The 23,249-nt window shown below is 34.0% G+C and overlaps 1 protein-coding gene across 1 annotated transcript; it reads right to left on the bottom strand.

The window, feature by feature from the left end:
• Positions 1-13,440: 13,440 nt before the first annotated feature.
• LOC133866730 (putative UPF0481 protein At3g02645) lies at positions 13,441-17,069 on the bottom strand. The gene is made up of 3 exons (XM_062303352.1): positions 16,475-17,069; positions 14,595-14,944; positions 13,441-14,440 (listed from the first exon to the last, which is right to left on the bottom strand). The coding sequence occupies exons 1-3, from the start codon at positions 16,649-16,651 to the stop codon at positions 13,720-13,722; spliced, it is 1,248 nt and encodes a 415-aa protein (XP_062159336.1). The 5' UTR covers positions 16,652-17,069; the 3' UTR covers positions 13,441-13,719.
• Between the last annotated feature and the right edge of the window lie 6,180 nt (positions 17,070-23,249).

The following is a 23,249-nucleotide window of genomic DNA, read 5'->3' on the forward strand; positions in this document are numbered from 1 at the left end:
AAAGATTGCCTAGGTATAAATAGATCTCGGAGGTATAACGACATCTCGGTACAAATACATCTCGGAGGCAAAACGACATCTCGGTCTTAACACTCCAGGTTACGGTATATGGAACGTCCCGAGATCTCCTAGTCTGAATAGAGCGAGCATATCTCGGATATTTGTGTCTCGGAGTAATAACGTCTCGGTATGATATCGAGTCGGTGTGGTATATTTTCGGGGTGATATCTATTGGATGTGTCAACATCTCGGACTTACATAACCCCGTTGTGGTACAGATATATCCCGAGATCTCCAGGTCGGAGCGAACACGTCTCGGATATCATCGCCTCGGAGGTTAGCTGAAATGTGCTACAGACTTCTAAAAGGTGCCATGCGCCACGTCCGTCTTAGAGTGAGATAAAGTTAGAATCTCAGAAGATCAGGGATAAACTACAGATCCATAATTTATGGGATAAAATGGTTATTGACATGGAATCAAGTTCAAAGAAGTACAAACGCGATCAACTACGGACTTCACACTCCTACTCGAATTCCCTGAAGATATAGTTAAAGTTCAACCAGGCTAGGACTCAAACTCCTAATCTAAGAAGGACCGGCCTATAAATAAAGACCGTCACACCAGGTATAAACACGAATTCTCGAAGCTCTTGAGATTAATATTCAGAATACTCTGCAGAAAACTTTTTAAACTGACTTAGGCATCGGAGTGGGCGTGGTCGGCACCCCCGACGAGTTGTTTGTTCCTTTTTGCAGGGTTGAGGTATTCGGTAGAAATCAACAGCGAATCTTCAGGCGACACGTCACCATACCGGAAACTGTACCAATAGAAATGATTATTCCTAATATTTAGTTTGGTAACAACTCATACACTTTAATTGAAATCCAATCAAAATTACTAAAAAAACCCACAATATATATATAATTGAAAAATGGTGGGTGGCCGCAACCACTCCGGGGGTGGCCACAACCACTCTCGGAATGGTCTTCGGGGTGGCTTGTGTCACTCCCAATTATCCATGTTAGCCCTCATGTTTTTTTTAAAAAAATAAAAAATAAAAAATAAAAAATAAAAAATAAAAAATAAAAAATAAAAAATAAAATAAATTGATGGAGATGGACACTTGATGGATTCCTTCTTGCCGGCCCGGATAGAATTACTTGGTTGGCTGGTGTACGTCTTGTTAATGCAATTATAAGCAAGAAAAAACAAATCCTAACACTGGCCTTATGTGTTCCTATTTTGCTATTTATTTTTATTTTTAATTTTTAACTAGCCACCTATTACAGTAATTACACGTTTGGAGAGAAACCTCTTCTAGAGGATGCTCGAGTTCCAAGTTCGTGAGACCTACTGATAACATACGCTAAAATTGGACAACTGAATTAAATAATTGTTTAAGAATGAGAGGCTGCAAAGAAAGGAAGAGAACTACTTCAATATTGTTTTCCTAATATAGTCGTTAATGTATTGAATAGATTATGAGAAAACTTTACTTATAACTCTTGATTTTTCATCTTTTTTTTAAAAAAAAAAAAATTACTCAAATTTTAAAAAGTGTCAATTTAGGGTATTCATATTTTATTTTATTTTTAATTTTAACCCTTTGTTAGAATTTTCTATTAAATTTGATCAAAATTTCTAAAATACCATTTATTTTTTTACGAAAAAATAAAATAAAATATTTAAAATTTAACAGAATTTGCAAAAATATTCATGCCTTGATCTTTGAAAATTTTTATTTTATTTTATTTAAAAAAAAAAACAAGCCCAATAATGTTTTGAAAATTTTGATAGGATTTAAAGAAAAATTATAACGGATCGGAAGGTTGAAATTGAAAAAAATTGAAAGATAAGCACCATAAATTGACATTTTTAAAAGTTTGGATACCTCTTTTAAAAAAATGATAAAAGATGAAGAGTTATAAGTAAAATTTTCGCATAAATTATTTTCCTTTAACGAATAATAGAATGAGAACTTAGTAGAAATGAATATTATATTCTATATTGGAAGATTTACAAGTATACAATATAATTGTTGATATACCGAGTATCCACAAAGACCAACCCATGTTGAGAATACACGTCTGTGCCCGAGAGGCAAGCCCAAATCCGAAGACCCATTGAGCCAATGTGCCAGCTAGGAAGTGGTGTAGAGAATAGTCCCACATTGCATTGTAATATTGTACTAGCTAGCTGTCCCATTATAATAATTGAGACATTGATCACAAGGTCACAACCAGCAGCCAACTTCCCTTGTCTCTTTGTATTTTATCCGAGTAAGTGTTAATTTAGTATTAATTAAATAAATAAATTTATTATTAATTTAAATTTTTAGGATAAATAATTATTTAACATGATGTTAGAACTAAAAATCTTAAATTTGAATCTTAATCCTATTGTTTAATTTATTTCTCATTTAAATTAAACATTTCATAACCTACAATTGAGGAAGAGTTTTTTATATTACAATCGAAAAATACTGTAATACCTTTTTCTCCTTCCTCCATTTGAATAAAAATAAACAAACAAATTAATATTACAGCATGACCCACGCAATCAAGCTTTATCAACCCAAAATGCAAAAACTTCTTTGCTTATTCGAGAAACTTATTTTTTTTTTTACTTCTTTGTTATATCTTTGGATCAATTCTTCTTAAAATAATAATAATAATAATAACAATAATAATTAATAGTTAGTTGAGACTCTTATGTTAATATTATGCATGTGATAATTATAAAATAAAAATGTAATACATAGTATTACTCTTTAAAAAATTGTTATTCTCATAACCATTTTGAAATAGACAGAAATTTCCTACAAACTGGTTTGTAAGAAATTTTTTACAATCCACATATAAAAAGGACATGTATCCTTTAAACATATAAGAATCACATATTTTTTTTATTAATGCTATTAAAAAAGCATATAAGAAGCACATGCTATTTAAATAACATGTGCTTCTCACATGCGAATGGACATATATCAATCTTATATGTAGGTTATAAGAAATTTCCTACAAACCGATTTATAAGAAATTTCTGTCTTCTGAAATTTGTTGCTTATATACATTAGGTTGGTATACGTCATTATCCAAAGGAGGCATACGTCTGCAATTAATTACATTCAGATGTTGGATTGTCTTATCAACACTGAAAAAGATGTGGATTTATTGGTTGAGAAAAGGTTATTGTGAACTAGCCAGCTTGGCAGCGATGAAGCAGTGGCGAGATTGGTTAACAAGCAATTTGATGGCCATCAAATTGTAGCAGAAGATTCATGCTCCTGTACGTGATCTCTGTAAAAGGCTTAATAAGCACTACGAAGGCTCCTGGAATTGAAATATGGCGACCTTAATAACAAAATATTTCCTCGACATTTGGAGAAATTAAGGCCGAGCAATCAACAATAAACACTAGAGAAATTAAGTAGACAACAAAAGACAATACATCAAATGAATGACGTGAGCTTATTGATTCTTAGTATGAATGCCAAGAACTAATGCTGCTAGTAAAAGCAATTAAAGGTGTGGATATGGTCTTGAAGAACCCTACCCAAAGACTTTTTGGGTAACTACTACAGGGAACACTGAGAAAAAGCATAAAAAAAAAAGCCCTAGAAACACAAAAATGGTAAAACAAAAACAGCATAGCAACGGCATGGGGGAGCTGATCAGGCTGGAAGTCGCCGACGACGGCGCATGAAGACCACGTGCTAGCACTTGAAGACCTCTCTAGTAGAGGACGTAGACAGATGTCACAAAGAATCGATAGCAAAAGCAGAGTGGGGTTGGAAGGAGGAACGTAGTCACCATGCATATCGGCGGGTGAGATTCACTCGTTGATGCGTGTAAGCCACGCTTCAGTGCGTAGATGTCTGGAGAGGTCGTTGTTGGTGTCGACGAATGTGGAAGACAATGAGGAACACAAAGGAGAGGCTCTTGTCGTGATGAATCTGGCGGAATAGCGTAAATCTAGCTTCGAAAATTTCAACTCAAGATCCTATATATAACCAAAATCAGCGGAAGACATGGTGGAGGAAGGAGATGGCCCATGAGAGCTGCATTGATGTTAAGGAAACCAAATAAAATGCTTTCAAAGAGGCAGATAAAGCTAGAGAAAACTCTAGTAAGATAGGAGCCTCAAAAGAGTTGTTAGCAGAGGGAAAAATTAAGGAGGAGAGAAGAAGAAAGGGGTGAGGGAGAGGGAAGCACACCTCCTATAATTTTTGGGTCTGGAAGCTTTTCAGAGAAAAGGTTTGGGACAGATGGAGAGCGTTTAAGAATAAGTGTCAACTTGTGTATGGGAGATCTAGACTTAATTAGATTGCAATTATCTTCCTGTTTTAAACTTTTTGGAATATCTTCCTCAGGAATTTCGTGAAAATGCCCCGCCGTGGTACTAATTGATGTTTACTTTGCTTTGAGTTGTTTTCTACTTGTGTTTTTCAAATTTTCAAAAGTTGAAACGTTTTTCCATACGCATCTATGGATCGATCGAGAGTCTGTTTTTTTTTCGTCTGTAGTTTGACATCATGTGTGGTGTTGATAAGGTGTTTAGAAATAAAACGCTCGTATGATTTAATTCATCTTTCATAAGCCAAAACAACCTTAAATTTGTTGTTTTCCTTGCGCATGCATATATAATTACTTTCTCCAAAAAGTGAAAGCAACTAATTATTTGGGAACTTTGTCATTTGGGTCAACAGCTAGCTAATTAGATAAGGTGCCTCTAGGGTAACTTTTTATTCTTTTTTTTTTTTTTTTATAAGGGAAAAACGACATTATCATAGCTGAATAAGACATAGACTTAAAAGCGGAATCTGCTAAGGTACCCTATCAAAATAATTATTGACTGGCCGATGTGGGACTAAATAAACTCATTTCTTTCTTTACGTACACAACATATATATTCTTGTTCTGAAATGGATATATATTATTATTTTCTTATATATCTTACATGTTTGCTCTCGTTTTTCTTTCTTTTTCCTCCTCTTTTTTTTTTTTTTGGGGAAATTTACGTATTCAGAATAAAAAAGAAAAAGAAAAAGAAAAATGTCTCTCTACTTAATAGAGGCATGCATGGTATTTCAACATCCATTTTTTAATTTAGGCTCAGCTTATTTTGACGTAAAATATTTTTAAAGAATTGAAATTAATTTTAAAAAAGTTATTTTCAGTTGAAAACATTTTATGTCGTTTGAAAATGGTCCGGCATAGGCCTGGCGTTATTTTGGCAAATTTTAACAATTTGAGAATGAAAAGCTCAACTCAAAAATAATAAAATAAAGAAAATAATAATTAAGATGCGAAAAAAAATATAGACAGAACACTTTCATGACGTTGAAGATCGAGTTTGGTGACCTGCGGCTATATAGCTCTATCATGTTTTTTTTTTTTTTGTTCAAAGCAGATTTTTTATCTTTAATGCTGAAGTGGACATCTTCTATTGGCTAAAAGGAGATTCCCCTCCGTTATACGTACTTACAGGGGAATCTCCTTCAGCCAGCCCCCAAGTCAAAGGTCTCCCAAAAAAAAAAAAAAAATCTTAAAAAAAAATTAATTAATTAATTAATTAATTTTTACTCCTATTTTTTAAAAAAATTATAGTTTTGGCCCTCCAAATTACTTTTTTTTTCAATTTGACCCCCCCAAAACCTAAAAGCTGGCTCCGCCCCTAGACTTATGCCCTTGCAACTTGTTTATTGCATGTGAAAGATATTCTTACGTATATATACCATAATATATACCAAGGTAACGTTCTGGCTGTCAGGTGCCTTGCGTAATCTTGAAAATGCCATGAAGGAAATGGAGGAAAAAACCAGAAACTGCTATTCGGACGACTTTTATGATCGTATAAACAGTGATGATCTGACCTAAAATGAGTTCGTCACCACAGTTCCATCAAAGTGTAAGCTAGTAAAGCCCATTTTTAGTAGTATCTAGTTCGTGAATTACTATCATAAGCGGGTTCGAATTCGTGACCCCTAAAAAGATAGGAGGAAAGAAATAATTAAGTTGGTGGCTATATAAGTAATGCATACGTTGTAGTTTAATTTATTTTTCTGTCATGTTTTTTAGTGTATTCTATTGGTTTAACTTTGCAGCATGCCTGATAGATTTTTAGATAAAAAATGGACTGTTATGGTTAGTTTAGGTCAGGTCTGCCCTCTCATCTTTTAGTGGAGCTCATGTGTAAAGAGAGGTTTTCAATGGTGTCCATATTTAAAACTTATATAGCTGCTTTCAAGTTAGAATTCAGTCTCTGACTTTATTTTTAGAGAGTTTTTGTATTTCTAATCACTATCACTGGCCCTTTGGGTCTTCATTATTATAATGAATAAATGGTTTCTTTGTTAAAAAAAATAATAATAATAATAATAAATTTTAATGAATGAATGAAGTATTTTTATTGAAGCTCTGGCTATATATATTGATATTAATTTCTCTGTTGTTCTTTATTATTCGTCTTGTGTTAAAAAAAAACGTCAGTGCAACATTATGCATGCCCTGATAAGTGACGTCAAGCTCCCATGAAAGCTGCTTGCGTAATGATGGGAGAAAGTTATTGGTAATTACTGTAAGAGCATTTCTTTTTGAGAGAAGAAAACGATCGAGGCTTAAAAGTTCTACTGCCACTGCCATGATTGTCATGATGCCCACTTGACCAACTTTTAATGAATCAATAATGTCGAGCTTTTTTCAATTCCCTCCTGGCCTGCATTTGTGCCCGCAAAGGACAAGCTTTTTGGCAACATCATTCTAATTTCTGACTTAGAATTGTAGCTGATCGATCGATAACAAGTTTTTGGGGACGACACCTTATATTATGTTGTTGTTGATAGCTTATTAATTATAACCAATGAAAGGGCTTGTTTGTCGAGGAACAATACATTATAGTACTGTTCATTGTAGTATTGTTTGTGTACTTTTTTTTTTTTTCATTTTTTTATATTTTTCACTACTAATCAATATCAAAACATTTTCACTTTTTTTACTTTTTTATATCACATCAATAATTTTTTATTACTATTCAAATAAAAAAAACTCACTACAATACAAAATTTTTTTACTTTTTTATACAAATTCTATTTATTTTATATCACATCATCACTTTTTACTAATTTCAAAAATTAACAACCCACTACTCTGTTCTGTTATGTTCTGTAATGTCACTTGCCAAACAAGCCCAATATTACATGTTGGTGTTTAGGTTATAGTGACGAACAATACTTTTCAGCGACGATAGAAGTGTTTGCCTATGCAACTGTAACTATTTAAACGTAGCTAATAGCTAATAGCGAATAGGCATGAATAATAACAAACAAAGTAGCAAGACTTAATTAGCAACAGCAAACACCATGAAGTCTTCAAATCACATCGATCAGCAAAAGCAAGAGCAAGATCATAAAACATGACTGATATGGAAATATGATAACCCATGCAGAGGCATCCAAAAATCAATTTGTCTGGATATATATCCAAATTAAAATAAGAAGCAATTGAGCAAAAGTCACAAAAGCAAATGGCTAATGTCTCCAAATCATCGTCAAAAGCAAAATCACGACAAAAGTGCCACCTCACAGGAAGAGAAAAAGGACCAAAAACAATAATTTTTTTTTAAAAAAATAATCAAAAACAATAATCAGTCGCTTAAAAGTTAAAACAGAGCCAAAAGTTTAAATGATGCAGCCAAAATTATATAAAAAGAAAACCTCACTTTCTCCTATACCATTATGATTTTATAAAAAATAATAATAATCATTCGCGAAATATTCCATTCATTAATAAAAATAAACTTGGCCAAAAACGTTCAGCAGTTATAATATTATTTGCCTTTTGTCTTACATAGAACACTTTCATTATGACTTTTTTAGTATCTCATCAAACTTTAATTATATATATTATCAATACTACTATTATTTGAGAGCCTTATTGGGCCTTATCAATACTACTATTATATATATTTTCAAAAAAAAAAAAATGCTACTATTATATATTATCAATACTACTATTAAAACGTCAGTGCAACGTCATGCATGCCTTGATAAGTGAAGTCAAGCTCCCATGAAATTAGCTGCTTACGTAACGTTGGGAGAAAGTTTTTGTTAATTAAGTTCATCTAATTACTGTAAGAGCATTTCTTTTTTACAAAATGATAGATAAACATCACAAACACAATAACTGCACTCACACAAGACACATTGAGGTAGGGCTCACACACTGACCCCACCTTAATGTGTCTTGTGTGAGTGTAATTGTTGTGCACAACAAGTATAAGTATCACTTCTCTTATTTTTTTAGAAGAAAACGAGGCTCAAAAGTACTACTGTCCACTTGGCTAACTTTTAATGAATCAATAATATGTCGATCGAGCTTTTTTTCCTCCTAGCGTGCATGGGATCCGGCTTCCATGCGGTACTAAAAAGTACCGCATGGATGTTGTAGTCTAAAACATCATCGTTTTGTTATAGACACACTTTCACAGATAATCAAATGACAGTTATGCCCTTCCTTCCACAAAGAACCACTGAACTTCTGCATTCAAATACTTGCACAACAAAAGGGTTCAAAATGAAGTTGAAGCTTAGACCGCCTCCGTTTCCTTTTGTCTAATCTTTCGTTATCTTTAGAAATAAATTTTGGAACAAGGAATTAAAGAAACACAAACAAACAAATAACGTATACAACTAACCAGATAAGCCCGGAAAGTGGAGTGTATCTTAACGGAAGCCAACTTCTTCGTCCATCGACACTGGGGCGCAGAGGGGACATGCGTCGCACCGGGACTGGTAAGCTCGACCACCTTGGCCGCCGCATGAAAAGTTGCGAGCGCTGCCTCCACCACCGCGACGGCTATGGCGTGCTTGTTGGGGTCCAGGTCATCAACGAGCCGGGACGACGTCGTTTGGGTATTGGCAGGGTCTGGTGGTATTTTTGGAGAGCCCCTGATCCCCAATTGTACCGAGTCTCGGTTGCGGCCGGGACTGGGAGTAGTTTGCCACGCTTCTCTCTGGGAAGAGGTTTCCAAGTCAGTCTACGAGCTTCAGCTTCACTTGCTAATGATTGTTCTATTGCTTTCGTTATCAAAACTTGCCCAGACAAAACATTTGAAGACTTTTATTGTGTTATTTTCGTCTGTTTTTGAATCCCATTTGCACTGAAGTGAACCATGGCATCCAGGTCTAGGTGTTAGCTAGGATTCCATTTTATGGAAGAAATGGCATATTTGTCATTTGATTATCCGGAAAAGTGTATTTATAACAAAACGGTGTTGTTTTAGACTACAGCATCTATGCGGTACTTTTTAGTACCGCATAGAAGCCTGATCCTTCTTTGCCTGCCGAGGACAAGCTTGATGCCTAACATCATTCTAACTCAGAATTAGGGCTGTGTTGGAGTCGAATATTGAATTTTTAAGTTTAGCCTGTTTAATTTTATTTCGAACACGAGTCGAGTTCGATTTTATTATGAGTTGCTCAATTAATTAATTAATTTTTTTATATAAATTAAATATCATGATTGTTTACATTTTTCATAAATCCATACTAAAAATTAATTAATTAAGTATTGTTAAAAGTTTATCATTTGAGTTCATTAAATAAATTAACTTGAATCTTAATTATAATATAATCTCGAGTTACGTTTATATGTATGTATATGAATTCATTATGCACATACACAAATTACACGCGTACATACACACATATAACTACATATACTCACAAACACACTCATGTACATACAAATTTATAAAATTAAACTCATAACAATTTTTCAAGTTATATCTATCATATTTGGAAGATAATTTATTTTTATTTAAGATATTCTTATTATAAAATTAAAATAATACGAAAAAAAATGTAAAAATAAAGTCATATGAGTTTATATAAGCTAATTACCCAAGACTCCGAGTCGAGTCGAGTTTAGTTTATACGAATATATCTCGTTTAATATTCGAACATATTATTATGTTCACGAACGACTTATTTATTATTCAAACTAAGACTAAATCGAGTTTAATTAATCGAATCGAACTGAACCGACAGAGTTCATCAAGCGGCTAGGATCATCTTACCACCCCAACTGTTGTAATTGATCAATCGATCACAAGTTTTTGACGATGACACCTTATATTATGTTGTACGTTATTGATAGTTTATTAATTAATTATAAGCAATGAATTTATATATATAACATGTCGGTTTAATTAGGTGTTTAGGTTAATTATAGTGACAAACAATATATACTTTTCAACGACGACAAAAGTGATCGATATATTATGAAACTGTAACAATTTTGACATAACTAGCTAATAGCAAATAGGTACGAATAATATATAAATATTATCTATATGCATGTATTTTTACCCCTAATAACAAACAAAGTAGCAAGACTTATAAAGTCTTCAAATCACATCATCAAAAGCAAGAGCATGATAAAACATGATAGATATGAAAATATGAAAACCCAGAGGCATCCAAAAATCAATTTGTCAGGATCTCTCCAAAAGTCCAAAAGCAAAGTTGCACAAATCGCAAAAGCAAAATCACGACAAAAGTGCCTCCTCACTGAGAAAATCAACCAAAAACAATAATCGGTAGCTTAAAAGTTGATGGATAAATGTATAATAAATGTTTGAAAATTTGAAAAAGTTCTTTAACTTTTTAATTTTTAATATTGACTCTTTGATTTTTCATGTTTTTGAATTGAGCCCTTTTGTCACTTTTTCATCCAATTTTACAAACTTTGTTAATGCTACACGTCCATTTTCGCCCCTGGAGTGGCTTTCAAGTCACCTCTAAATGGACTAGTGGTGGCCGCGCGACTACCCCCGGCCTCTAAGGGTGGCGCGCGCCCCTTAGGCCCTGGGGGTGGCTTTCGGGCCACCCCTAGATGGACCCCAATGATCGGGGGTAGCTACGCGCCACCCCCTAGAGCTGAGGTGGCTGCGCGCCACCCTCAGGGCAATGGGGGTAGCCCGAAAGATCCAAAGGTGACGCTAGTAGATAGATTTAATTTTGAAAAAATCAAATTCAAAAACTCCAAAAAGGTGACAGATTTGGGGCTAGGAGCGCCATGTGAAGGCTAAAATCGAACCTACCACTGAGGGGAGAAGCCATAGAGGGTGTTGAACTGGGATATTCGCTAAAGGCGATGGATAAGACCTCTTAAATGGCTAGTAAAGCCTAGGAGGAGGCTAGAAGGGGAGGGGAAGGAAGAGGAGGGGAGTTGGGGGGGAAAAAAATGGGGAGGAGGAGGGAGTGACTCCACTCCCTCCTCGGCAGCCCGGAAGGGGATGAGGTTTTCTGCAAGAGGAGAGAGGGTAGGTAGAGCAAAGTCGGGGAAAACGTCTTTAGGTATTTGTCCTCTAAAACAATCAAAAGTTTAAATGCATGATTCAGCCAAAATTATATAAAAGGAAAACTTCACTTATTGGCCTATACCATTATTACGTTTTTTTTTTAAAAAAAAAAAAAAAAAAATCATTCACACATTCCATTCATTAATGAAAATAAACTTGACTACAACGTTCAACAATTACAATATTATTCGCCTCTTGCCTTACATGGAACACTTCCATTATGAATTTTTTAGTATCTCTTCAAACTTTTTAATTATTTGTAGAATTATATATATATATATATATATATATATATATATATATATATATATATAAAACATCAAAGAATCAGTCAAAAACCCGTCTTTAATTTTGTTGAACCTTAGTTTTGGCAATAATTAAGGCTGAAAATACTGTAAGACAAATTTGTTTAGAATATTTAAAAATAACTGCTTCGAGAGAGCCGTAACCTTAATGATCACTACTTCAAGCTAGAGGAGCTGAAACCTTCGAAAACACACTAAATTGTATTGTAAAAAATAATAATCAACGTTGTCTACTTCATCGATAGCCATCATATATATAAGTACTACAAATTGACCCTACTAACTTAAATAACTGTCATAGATAGATAATTACTACTAGACTTTTACGTACCGACTGTCAACAAGAGAGTACTTTACTGCTACATAATTGTCCTCTCAAATTGAGAAGTCCTTTATTCTATCACTACTAATGCCCTCTGGGGGGGGGGGGGGGATCCGTTGAGGGGCAGCAGTACTATTGGTTGCTCCCTTGTGACCATCTTTACATTTGCAAACCCTAATGGCGGGCCAGATATAGATCAATGTCAGTAGTGTTTCGATAGAGAAGAAGGGTGCCGGAGGAAGAAGAGGTGGCGGGGGGCCGAAGAAAAAGTCGGTTTCTCGGTCGACGGTGGGGTCTTTGTCGATCGGTGTTGTTTCGTGTTTCTGGGTTTCGATGGGGGGTTTGGTGCGGCTGAAAGGCTGGATTGTGGATGGTGGTCACCAAAGCCGATTTTCGGTGGACAAAAAAAAAAATTATATTAAAAATAATAATTATTATAATTAAAAAAAAAATAACATTTTAAAAAAAATAACAAATTTTGGATGGTTTTGGGCAAAACCGTTTCAGAATTTTCTAGACGGTTTTGGGTAAAATTGTCCAGAATTTTTTTGGACGGTTTTACCCAAATTATCCATAACCTGTTTTGGACGGTTTGGGCAAAACCGTTTGTAATTGCGAACGGCTTTGCCCAAACCGTCCATAAATTCATTTAGTGACATTATATTCTAGATGGTTTTAAACCGTCTAGAAAAAATCGTCTAAAATTGATTCCAAACTGTTTTTCTGCATTTCTGGACGGTTTAAAATCGTCGCTATCGATCAACACTTCAAAACTTATGAACCCCAAACACCAATGACACCATCTCTATTCCTCTCTTCAATCTTCACGGCCTATTTGGTCACTTAACCTTTATTTTTTTTTAAAAAAATAATAATAAAAAAAATGCTTAGCCTTTAGCTTAGCTGACTTCTTCATTGGGATAAGTTTAGATGGGAGTCATGATACTTGTCTATGTCTGGCAAGTTAATTTTTTAAAAAAATAAAAATAAAAAACTAAGACTTAACTAACTTTCTTATGTAGTATATATTACATTTAAAATACCTTTTAACTTTATTTGTAGCCCTCAATGTCATATTTACGATTCTTCAAATTTTAACAATTCTACAATTTGAAATTTGTGATTGTCTGGTTATGTATATTGAGAATGATATATTTAAAACTATCAGTAATAAAAAAAATCATGCATGGATTTCAAGGTATGAAAACTCGTAAAGAGCAACTGAATAAATGAACACTAAGTGTGACAAAATCAATTGTAAGTTACATTATATATTTTAAGCGATAATTAAATTTTGTTGAATTATTTATTGATGTGTTAATTATATTTTTATTTATTTTTTGATTAACTTCATATTTTTTTTATTTATCAAATTGAAAAAAAAAAAAAAAAAAAAATTGATCCCCTCAACTAAAATTCTGACTCCACCACTACTTTAAAGAGAACCGTGACCTCCAAAACAAACATTGTATTGTAAAAAATAATAATCACCATCGACTACTTCATCAATAGCCATCATATATATAAGTACTACAAATGAACTTCCTGACGTAAATACCTATCATATATATACATAATTATTACTAGACTTCTACGTACCAACTCTCGATCAACAGGAGATCGAGTACTTTATTTAAATACCACTGCTACGTACTTATCCTCTCAAATTGAGAAGTCCTTTATTCTATTGCTACTGATGCCCTGATCAGCAGCACTGGCCTATTTCGTTAAGTTGGTCCCTTTTTACCGTCTTTGCATTTGCAAAACCTAATGGCGGACCAGATATAGATCAACGTCAGTAGAGTAGATATGTATGTTGTGACAATACGATTAAAGTTTACCATGGAGAGAATGCGGTAAAATCTAACCACAGCCTCATGTGTTCTATAATGACGGTTGATTTCTTTTATTTGCTTCATTATGTAGCAGTCATCCATATCAATCTCAACCTCTTTGGTGAGACTATTAAAAAGATCCACCACCTCTTGGTCGCCACCCTTTGCCTGTTTGATAATCCCCGCACGACGAAGAATGTTGATATCATCCACCGTATCCACTATGCTATCCAAGAATACTGCAAGACAAGAAAAATACGGCGTTGCAGATCTGCTGCTCTGCTCATAAGCTATCATGTTCCTCAGCAAAGTACTGGTGCCATCATCAATGAATAGAGTAGGAATCATCAAGAATGTGTTCTTATACTCTATGTCAAGAAAGCTACCGGATTTTGCTCTGAATCGAACGCCAGCATAAGTAAGTGTTGTGGCATTATGGACCCAACCCTTCCCTGGAATTTTGTCATATTTCCTCAGGTCATCCCTTTCGGGAGCTGACACGGCACTGGACCGGAAACTGTTGGATTCATCTTTTTCGGGAGCTAACACGTTATTGGACCATAAACTGTTCGATCGATCTTTTTCGAGAGCTGACATGTCACCAGGCCTGAAACTGTTGAAACAAGAAGAATGATCAAGACGTGAACGTCGGAAATCGTTTGGAGTAGTACTTTCTTAAAAAAAATATTTATATATTATAAGGTTGGAAAAATAAAAATTAAAAAAATATAAGGTAAAAAATAAAAATTTAGCCTATTGGACCCTACCAAAAATATTTTTTTGCCACCGGCCCCTGCCCATAAAAACTTCTGGTTTTGTCCTTGGTAGTACTAGTCACGAAGGTAGACTGAAACAGAGCTAACAGATGTGGATGCTGCTTCTCTTTGGTGTTCAGTACTATATCGTTTGCCAATTTGTCCTTTCCAGGCCTCAGTGGTTCAAAGAATCGGAGAGCAAGCTCGATGAGAGAAGCCTCGCTCTTGGAGGTGGACCAGGTGGTAATGTCAAATATTTTCTGCAGCAGAAACATGGGAAGTTGGTTCTCAAGCAACAGTAAATCACGACCGATATTTGGCACCATCCAACGTGTTTCTAAAATGGGCTCCGCATCATTTACCTGCTCCAAAAGAAATTAATATTATTATAAGCGCACGTCTTACTGATTTCTAAAGAAAAATAGCTTCAAATAGCATATCACTACAAAAATGGCTGATTCCAGTAGGGTTTTTTTTTTATATGATTTTCAAAACTGTCTTGAATTATAGTTTTACAGTCGACTTTAAATTTACAAGCAGTTTTAATCAAATTGTCTGAAAATTTTCAGACGGTTTCATTTAAATTGTCTAGAAATTCATTTCAAGATAGTTTTTTTAAAACCGTATGTATCATTTTTTTTTTTTTGTTTGTTTGTTTTTTTTTTTTTTTTCTGTCCCTGTTTCTTCCTTCTTAAAACAAAAGCTTGATAACTGAACCATCGTTCTTCTTTCTTCTTTTTTTCCCTGTTTGCACAACAAACCATCAAACTAAGCCGATCTCTCTCTCTCTCTCTCTCTCTGGCCGACGACTAAAGACGGGCGATGGGGTCTAGACAGTCGGCAGGATCGGTACAACGGGATCTCGCGATTGGAGAGATCCGGCCGAAACCCACGCTGACAGATCCGGCCAATACCCAGCCTCGGCCAGATAAAAAAACCGGATACAAAGATAGATCTGGCCGGAATACGTGGATTTCCGGCTAGCGACAGAGATAGGTGACAAGATCTGGACGGTCGACAGGATCGGGACAACGAGAACGGGAACGTTTTTACTACAATCTCCTCCTTATAAACCAACGGGAATTGAACGGGCTAAACAAGAAATCCTTTTTTTTTTTTTGGTAAGTAAAATTCTTGGGTTTGATTTACATTTTATGTTTGTTTTGAGTTTGGATTGTGATGATTCACAGATGAAAGAAGGGGTTGTGAAAATTTTTGGGTTTGATGTGTAGGTTCATGATGTTACTGATCCAACTATGAGAAAATTGGGAGTTGACGCACTTCCGGCTATAGTTGGTTGGCTATCAAATGAGGAGAAGCATGTCCTTAAAACAAGGATTTTTGTGAAAGATCTGAAATCTGCAGTTGATGATCTTAGCATGTTACTTGATGGTTTTGAGAAAAAGAACAAGATCGAAGGCAGGAGCCATGATGGCACAAACTAGTCGTGGGTTTGTGAAGCAGGATTTGTGAACAAATTTGGGTTTGATTTATAGACCAGTCGGATTTCCGGTAGATCAAATGCTGATTTTCGGTGGATTTAGGTGGATTTCTGGTAGAAGCTATGAACACAGGACAAAAAAATAATAATAATAATAATCTCATATTCAAACTCACGCATGATTAATAAAAAAAAGAAGTAACAATTAATTAATGATTCTGGACGGTTTGGGGAAAATCGTCTAGAATTCTTGACGATTTTTCTCAAACTGTCCAGAATTAATTTTCCTAACGCTTATTTCTAGACGATTTCAAACCGTCCAGAACCATCGGGACTTGATTCCATGAATGGTTTTTTACTTATTTTGGACAATTTAAAACCGTCCAGAAATATAAGAATTTTTTTAGTGTATGTGTGAATTGTGAATTGTACTATATATAGCTAGTAGTACCTGGTAACTCATGGTGTATAAGCGCAGGAGCTCTACAATGAAGCAACCGTCAAGGAGCATCATCCGGACAAAATCACCACTGTTTATACCTTCAAACTTCTCCTGATACCATTTTCGGGTTTGTTCCTCCATGTCTTTCATGGCATCTTCAACACGTTCGTAGTCGTCACTGCTCATTCGCTCTTGAAGGCGACTGAGAAACCGTTCTTTTTCAACTTCCAGCGCTCTCAGAGTGGCGTGTTTTTTTTTTTTTTATGAATGGAGAGTGGCGTGTTTATCATTATGATGAAATGGACCAATGCTTACAATCCTGGGGCTGTAAGCTCCCTTGTCAACTTCACGTACATGTGCTGGAACTCTGAATATCGACCATCCTGATCTGCCGATAAGAGGCTCTTGTACATGTGTAGCCGATTCTGAAAGAGTTTTTCCGACATTTTCGCTTGCTTCCTTTGATTCTGCCACTTTTTGGGAACCTGAGCGCTCATCCATTGTGATGTTAAACGAGTCTGACTTTTCGTCAACCATGGTCTCCCAACATGGTCTGTACAGCGTCTTCATGGAAATGCTGAGACAATAGCTCTGTAGTTGTCCTCTGTATTGCGCCAGAAGATTCACAACTCATGATATATATATATATATATATGACCAAAGGCTGATCAAGACCAGTGAGTTAAATTTACTTTTTTTCTATTAGCTTATATAAGCTTTTAAAATAAGTGGTCATTTAACATGGTATCAGAGCAGAAGTCTTGAGTTTGAACCTTGTCTCTTTCATTTACTTTCTATTTCAATTAAATATTCCAATCACTTATTAAAATGGAGTATGAGCTCACACGTGAAGGGGAGTGTTAAAGTGTTGATTAAATGATTACATTTACCTCTTTTTATTAACTTAAACTTTTAGAACAAGTGACGATTTCACATTAATGACGTGCCTCGTTTTCAGTTATTCGTTACAATTACAAATTTTAGGTTGGGATTTTGATGATTGCAAATCCATTTAATTTGCTTCTCTAAACTTTTGAGACTTTAATTTTGCATGCTTTTAGGCTTCTGTGTTATTTCTTCTATTCTATTAGGAATCAATACTGAATTTTAATTTTGGTCCTTGTGTTTCCATGTATATATATATATATATATATAAAATAACAACGTGTGTTAGAGAATATATTCTCTATATAATTGTTAGGAATTAACAGCAGTAAATTAATTTAACATTAATTGTTGAATTCAGCTCCTATGTATTCTCTGAAGAGGTTTGTTTTGTGGGGCTGCTATTATATATAATGGAGGTTAGGGCCCAGAAATGGACACTAACGTACATGCTATTATTAATGGATTATTGTTTTTGGTCGATTTTCTCATCCTGTGATGTGGCATTTTTGTCGTGATTTTGCTTTTGACAATGATTTGAAGACATAAGCAGTCTGCTTTTGTGACTTTTGCGCAGTTGGTTCTTAGTCTTGGAGATCCGGACAAATTGATTTTAAGATGCCCGGGTTCGATCAGGATTTTTTATATTTTTTTAAATTTTAAAAATTTTAAATTATATGAATTTAAGCCATTTCATACATTAAATTATATGAAAAATACTACATATTAAAAATGTGACATGTTAACAAATAAAAATTGAATATGTTTTTATCAAATTTTTAAATTTTATGTTGTAAAATAGTTTTGAACAAAAAACTGTATTTTGGTTTAATAAATAAGAAACATTTCTTAAAAAATGAAGAAAAAACTTTTTGTAATAATTTTTTTTTTGCCACCTCGATAACATGTCATATCTTTAACATATAGTATTTTTTATGCTGTTCGATGTAAAAAAAACTTACATTTTAAAAAATTTAAAAATTTTAAATTTTAAAAAAAATTATAAAGAATCCGAGCATATACCTTTCTATTTTTTCTTGTCATCAATTCTGAGCTTGTCCTTGGCAGGCACATGCACATGCAGAGGGAAAAAGCTCAACATTATTGATTCATATTAAAAGTTAGTCAGGTGGTCAGTCACTACGTAAGCAGCTTTCATGGGAGCTTGACGTCACTTATCAGGGCATGCATGATGTTGCACTGACGTATTTTATTTATTTATTCTTATTTTTTTACACAAGACGAATTATAAAGAACGACAGCGAAATTAATATCAATATAATTAAATAGTTAGAGTTCGAGATCGGAGTCAGAAGTTTTTATGAGTAGGGACCAACCATTAGGGCATAATCTGCGATTGAAGGTCCAATGTCTAAAGTGGTGTTGGACAATGTGCTAAAAATTAGTTTAAGAATTCTGGCTAGGCTACTGCGCTGGGAAGACTACCATTGTGTTTGGGCTAGTAATGAACCAGGTACAGCTCGACTATAGGTGAATCAGGATACCCTGATAAAAATAATAATAATAAAAAAATGATAAAAACCCCATTGTAAGATTAACGCAATCATGGGACTCGAATGATGTCGGAAAGGTGGTACATGTACATGTTTCACAGGGATTAGGATCCTCTATGTATAATTATTTGTCCAAATTTGAGAGAATTTAGGCAGGTGATTGTGAGAAACCACTTATGGGACTCACCTGACTAAATAAAAATTGGCTTGTCTAACCATTTATCCAATCAGGTGGGTCCCATAAGTAGTATCTCACAATCACTTGTCCGAATTCTCTTAAGTTCAGACAAATAATTGTAGAGAATCTTGATCCGTTTCACAGCTGCCATAATTCACATTCCGAGGACGATCAAGCAAGTACCAGCTTCTTCTCCTGGTTATTTTTCTTATTCATTGATGACGTGCCTCGTTTTCAGTTATTCGATCGTTACAATTACAAATTATAGGTTGGGATTTTGATTTTTTTTTTAAAAAAAAATTATAGGTTGGGATTTTGATCTTTTCAAAAAAAAAAAAAAAAAAAAAAAAAAAAAAAAAAGGATTTTGATGATTGCAAATCCATATAATTTGCTTCTCTAAACTTTTGAGACTTTGAATCCTTTTATATAGGGTTTTGTGTTATTTCTTCTATTCTATTAGGAATCACTAAATTTTAATTTTGGTCCTCGTGTTTCCATGTACATATATAAATACAGCATTAATTAGTTACAGAATATATTCTCTATATAATTGTTAGGAACATCAGTAAATTTAACATGGGAAATGCTCTAGTTCCCAACTTTTTATCCCAAAAAGTGGTTTCCAAATGATGTGTCATCATCCCATGAGATGATGACACATATCCCAAAATGATAAATCACATGAGATTGTGACACATCATTTGGGAACCAAATTTTGGGAAAAAAATTTGGGATGTGTAGCACTCCTCATTTAACATTGTTGATCGAATTCAGCCCCAATGTATTCTCTGAAGAGTACTTTTGAGTTTGTTGGGGGCTGCCTGGACTTGTACGTGGGAGATGAACAGCCCTTGAATAAGGAGAAGGGTAATGAAAATCTTTGACAGTTCCATTGTAACTGAGAATGGAGGTTAGGGCCCAGGAAAAAAAATTCATAATGGAGGTGAGGACCACGATTGAGGAAATTAAGAAAAAGAAGAATTCTTCTTTTGTGCCGTTGCCGTTGTCGTTAATTGTAATAGGGACATGATGTTTTCATATAAAAGCAAACCAAGTGGGTACGTTGAATGCTCTTATGGCTTTTGATAGAATATTATGAATAGTTATGGATATGTATTGACTTTTCTCCTACTTTTGATTGGACATAAATTTTTTATAAATTTGTTTGGAAGAAATTTCATACAAGTCTTGGATATAATATCTAAGATTAATATGTGTCATTTGACATGTGAAATGCACATTATATTTTAATAGCACCTACTTAATTCTTACATGCTTTTTTAATAGCATCGTAAGAAATTTATGTTTATTATGATTTACTTCCTGAATTTCTTGTTCTTTTATTTTTTTGCTTATTCGTGTATTGTTTATAAAATGATCTCACGCCAAGGACTAGAAACAAAGTTGATCAAACAAAGGATAGAGATTTTTAGTACGTAATTTTGCTATCAAGATTGTTAGTAATTTGAGCAGCAACAATGATAGAGTTTCTATGGGTTCCACCTACCTGGGTAAGTGACTGCGCAGTCCAAACTTTATTTGGACAAATAAATCTCATATGAGCTCACTCACACTTATTGGGTAAAAAATTGTTAGAAATCTCAATCCTAAAACAATGTACATACTGGCATAATAAGAAACATTGTCTTTAGAAACGACCAAAAATCATAGCTATAGGCTTTTATATTGTCGCTAATGACTATTAATGACAACATAAGCCATCGCTAAGGTCAATGGTCACATTTGTATTGTTGATAAAAACTCATTAGCGACGCTAACAATTACAATCAGTGATAAAAAAATTTCGTCACATAGCATTGCATGTTATTGCTAAAAATGCCTTATGTGAGGTGATTTGCTAAAAATGCATGGATCCGGCCGGAATACCACGTATTCTGGCCAGTTCTCTCTTCCTCTCTCTTTCTCCGTCACTGGCCGGTGTGCGTGGGTGATGGATCTCTCTTCCTCTCTCTCTTTCTCCATCGCCATCCAGATCTCTCTTCCTCTTTCCTTCTCTGTCGCCGAGCGTCATATATATGAAACATTCAGACCATATTAATATCAAAAAACTAATTAATATAAAATTTTTTAAAAAAAAAAAAAAAAAAAAAACTTGTTGTTTTAATAGCACGTACTTAATTCTTATATGCTTTTTTAATAGCATTGTAGGAAATTTCTGTCTATTATGATTTACTTCCTGAATTTTTTTTCCTTTTTCTGCTTAGCCTTGTATTGTTGATAAAATGATCTCACACCAAGGACTAGAAAGAAAGTTGATCAAACAAAGGGTAAAGATTTTCAGTAATTTTGCTGTCAAGATTGTTAGTACTTTGAGCAGCAATTGTGACAGAATCTTTATGGGTCATTCCACTTATCTGGGTAAATGACTGGGCAGCCCAAACTTTATTTGGACAAATGAGTCTCATATGATCTCACTCACACTTATTGGGTAGAAAATTGTTAGAGATCTTAATCCTAAAACAACGTACATACTGGCACAATAAGAAATATGGTCTTTAGCAACGACCAAAAATCATTGCTAAAGGCTTTTATGTTGTCGCTAATGACTATTAATGACAACATAAGTCATCGCGCTAAGGTCGATGGTCACATTTGCGTTGTTGATAAAAACTCATTAATTAGCGACGCTAATAATTACTATTAGCTACAACAAATATAGTCACTGTTAGCATTATATGTTATCGCTAAAAATGCCTCATGCGAAGTGACTTATCATCGCTAATATCACGGGGACATTGAGATTTTGTTGTAGTTTAGGGGGAAACTGACAATAGGGTGGATTTTGAGGGGGATACGTGTATTTTTTCTCTCTTTTTCTTTGTAATGTTATTAGCTTGTATAATTTTTATTGTGTAATTTTCTTGTTAGTGTAATTTTATTATTATTTTTTTTTTTTTAGTGGAGTCTTGGACAGTGGCTTAGAGTGGGAGTACTACTTCTAGTGGGCTTTTTTTTTTTTTTTTTTTGTGTGTGTGTATGTGTGAGAGTCTTGTAAACAATGGTTTTCTATTATGTTATTGTGAAAGAATGATGTTTATTCAATTATTCTAGTAATTTTCTCTAATTCTTACGTAATTTTTGTGTATGGTGATTTCTGCAGTGTTTGATTAATGATTATCAGATTATTTTCAAGCCTTAAAGGCTCAAAAACAAAATATCCAAAAAATTAAAAACGTTCAAGTTGATCAAACTAGGCCAGAGAAATACTTTAGATTGAGCCCAAAAGGAAAAAATGTCCAGAAAAAAAAGTGTCCCTAAAAAAGTTGAAAGCGAGCCCCAAAGAAATTCAAAATAAGCCCACTAGCCCAGTCTATTCAGTTCCGCCTTCTGCCTGTCACTGCCACCACCAAGTCGGTGGTTATACCGACTTTCTAACTTTGACGGTGGCAAAGGGTGCAAACCCTATTTTCACCGCCACATTATCCTATATCCGGTCTTAGAGAGAGTTGGAATAAATATTTTTGTTTCAGTGGCGGAGCCACAATAGAGTCAGTGGGCCACAGCCCCACAAACCCTTAAAAAATATATGTATAAGGAAAATTCTGAACCTAATCCCCATCCCTTTCATTTAAAAATAAAAAATAAAAGCTTTTAAGAGACTTTACTTTGTTCGTGAACAATCTTCTTTTTTCTGGTGAGTTATATGATTTTGGTTTCATTAAAGCATATTTGCTACTTAGAGAATAATATAAGATTCAAATAAAATTAGTTTCTATAAAATTTCAAGAGATATAAGTATATAAAAAAAAAAAAAAAGAAGTTGGAATGTAATGTTAGGTACTATATTTTTATTATACGATGATGATGTGATAACATCAACTAATCATTGAATTTATATATATTTTAATAAGGATTGATCCAATACTTAATTATTATATGATTTATTCCATGATTATTTCTATTTAGACTATTATATATATAATGATATGATGTGACAGTCTCAACCAACCTTTTTATGATTGTTCAATTATTGTTTATCAATCCTGATTATCTCTTATGGGGTTGTAATTTAATTTAAAATTTTAAGTTGATGAATCATGTCGAAATTAAAAACTATCTATTCAAAATAAAATAAAAAAAGTTGACAATCTATAAAGTATTACATCGTTAAATTTTAATGATGAAATTTCAAATCTCATAGCTTGTTCTCTTAAATCTCTAAGAGTTGGAGTTAAAGAACAGCAT

The sequence above is a fragment of the Alnus glutinosa genome, chromosome 4, assembly GCF_958979055.1.
Source record: "Alnus glutinosa chromosome 4, dhAlnGlut1.1, whole genome shotgun sequence".
Lineage (NCBI taxonomy): Eukaryota > Viridiplantae > Streptophyta > Magnoliopsida > Fagales > Betulaceae > Alnus > Alnus glutinosa.

Coding starts and splice junctions, on each gene's coding strand:
- LOC133866730 (XM_062303352.1), bottom strand. CDS start 16,651: ATGAGCAGTGACGACTACGAACGTGTTGAAGATGCCATGAAAGACATG. Junction 14,945..16,474: donor TATACACCATGAGTTACCAG/GTACTACTAGCT, acceptor CTTTTGGAGCAG/GTAAATGATGCGGAGCCCAT. Junction 14,441..14,594: donor GTGGCAAAAAAATATTTTTG/GTAGGGTCCAAT, acceptor TTGTTTCAACAG/TTTCAGGCCTGGTGACATGT.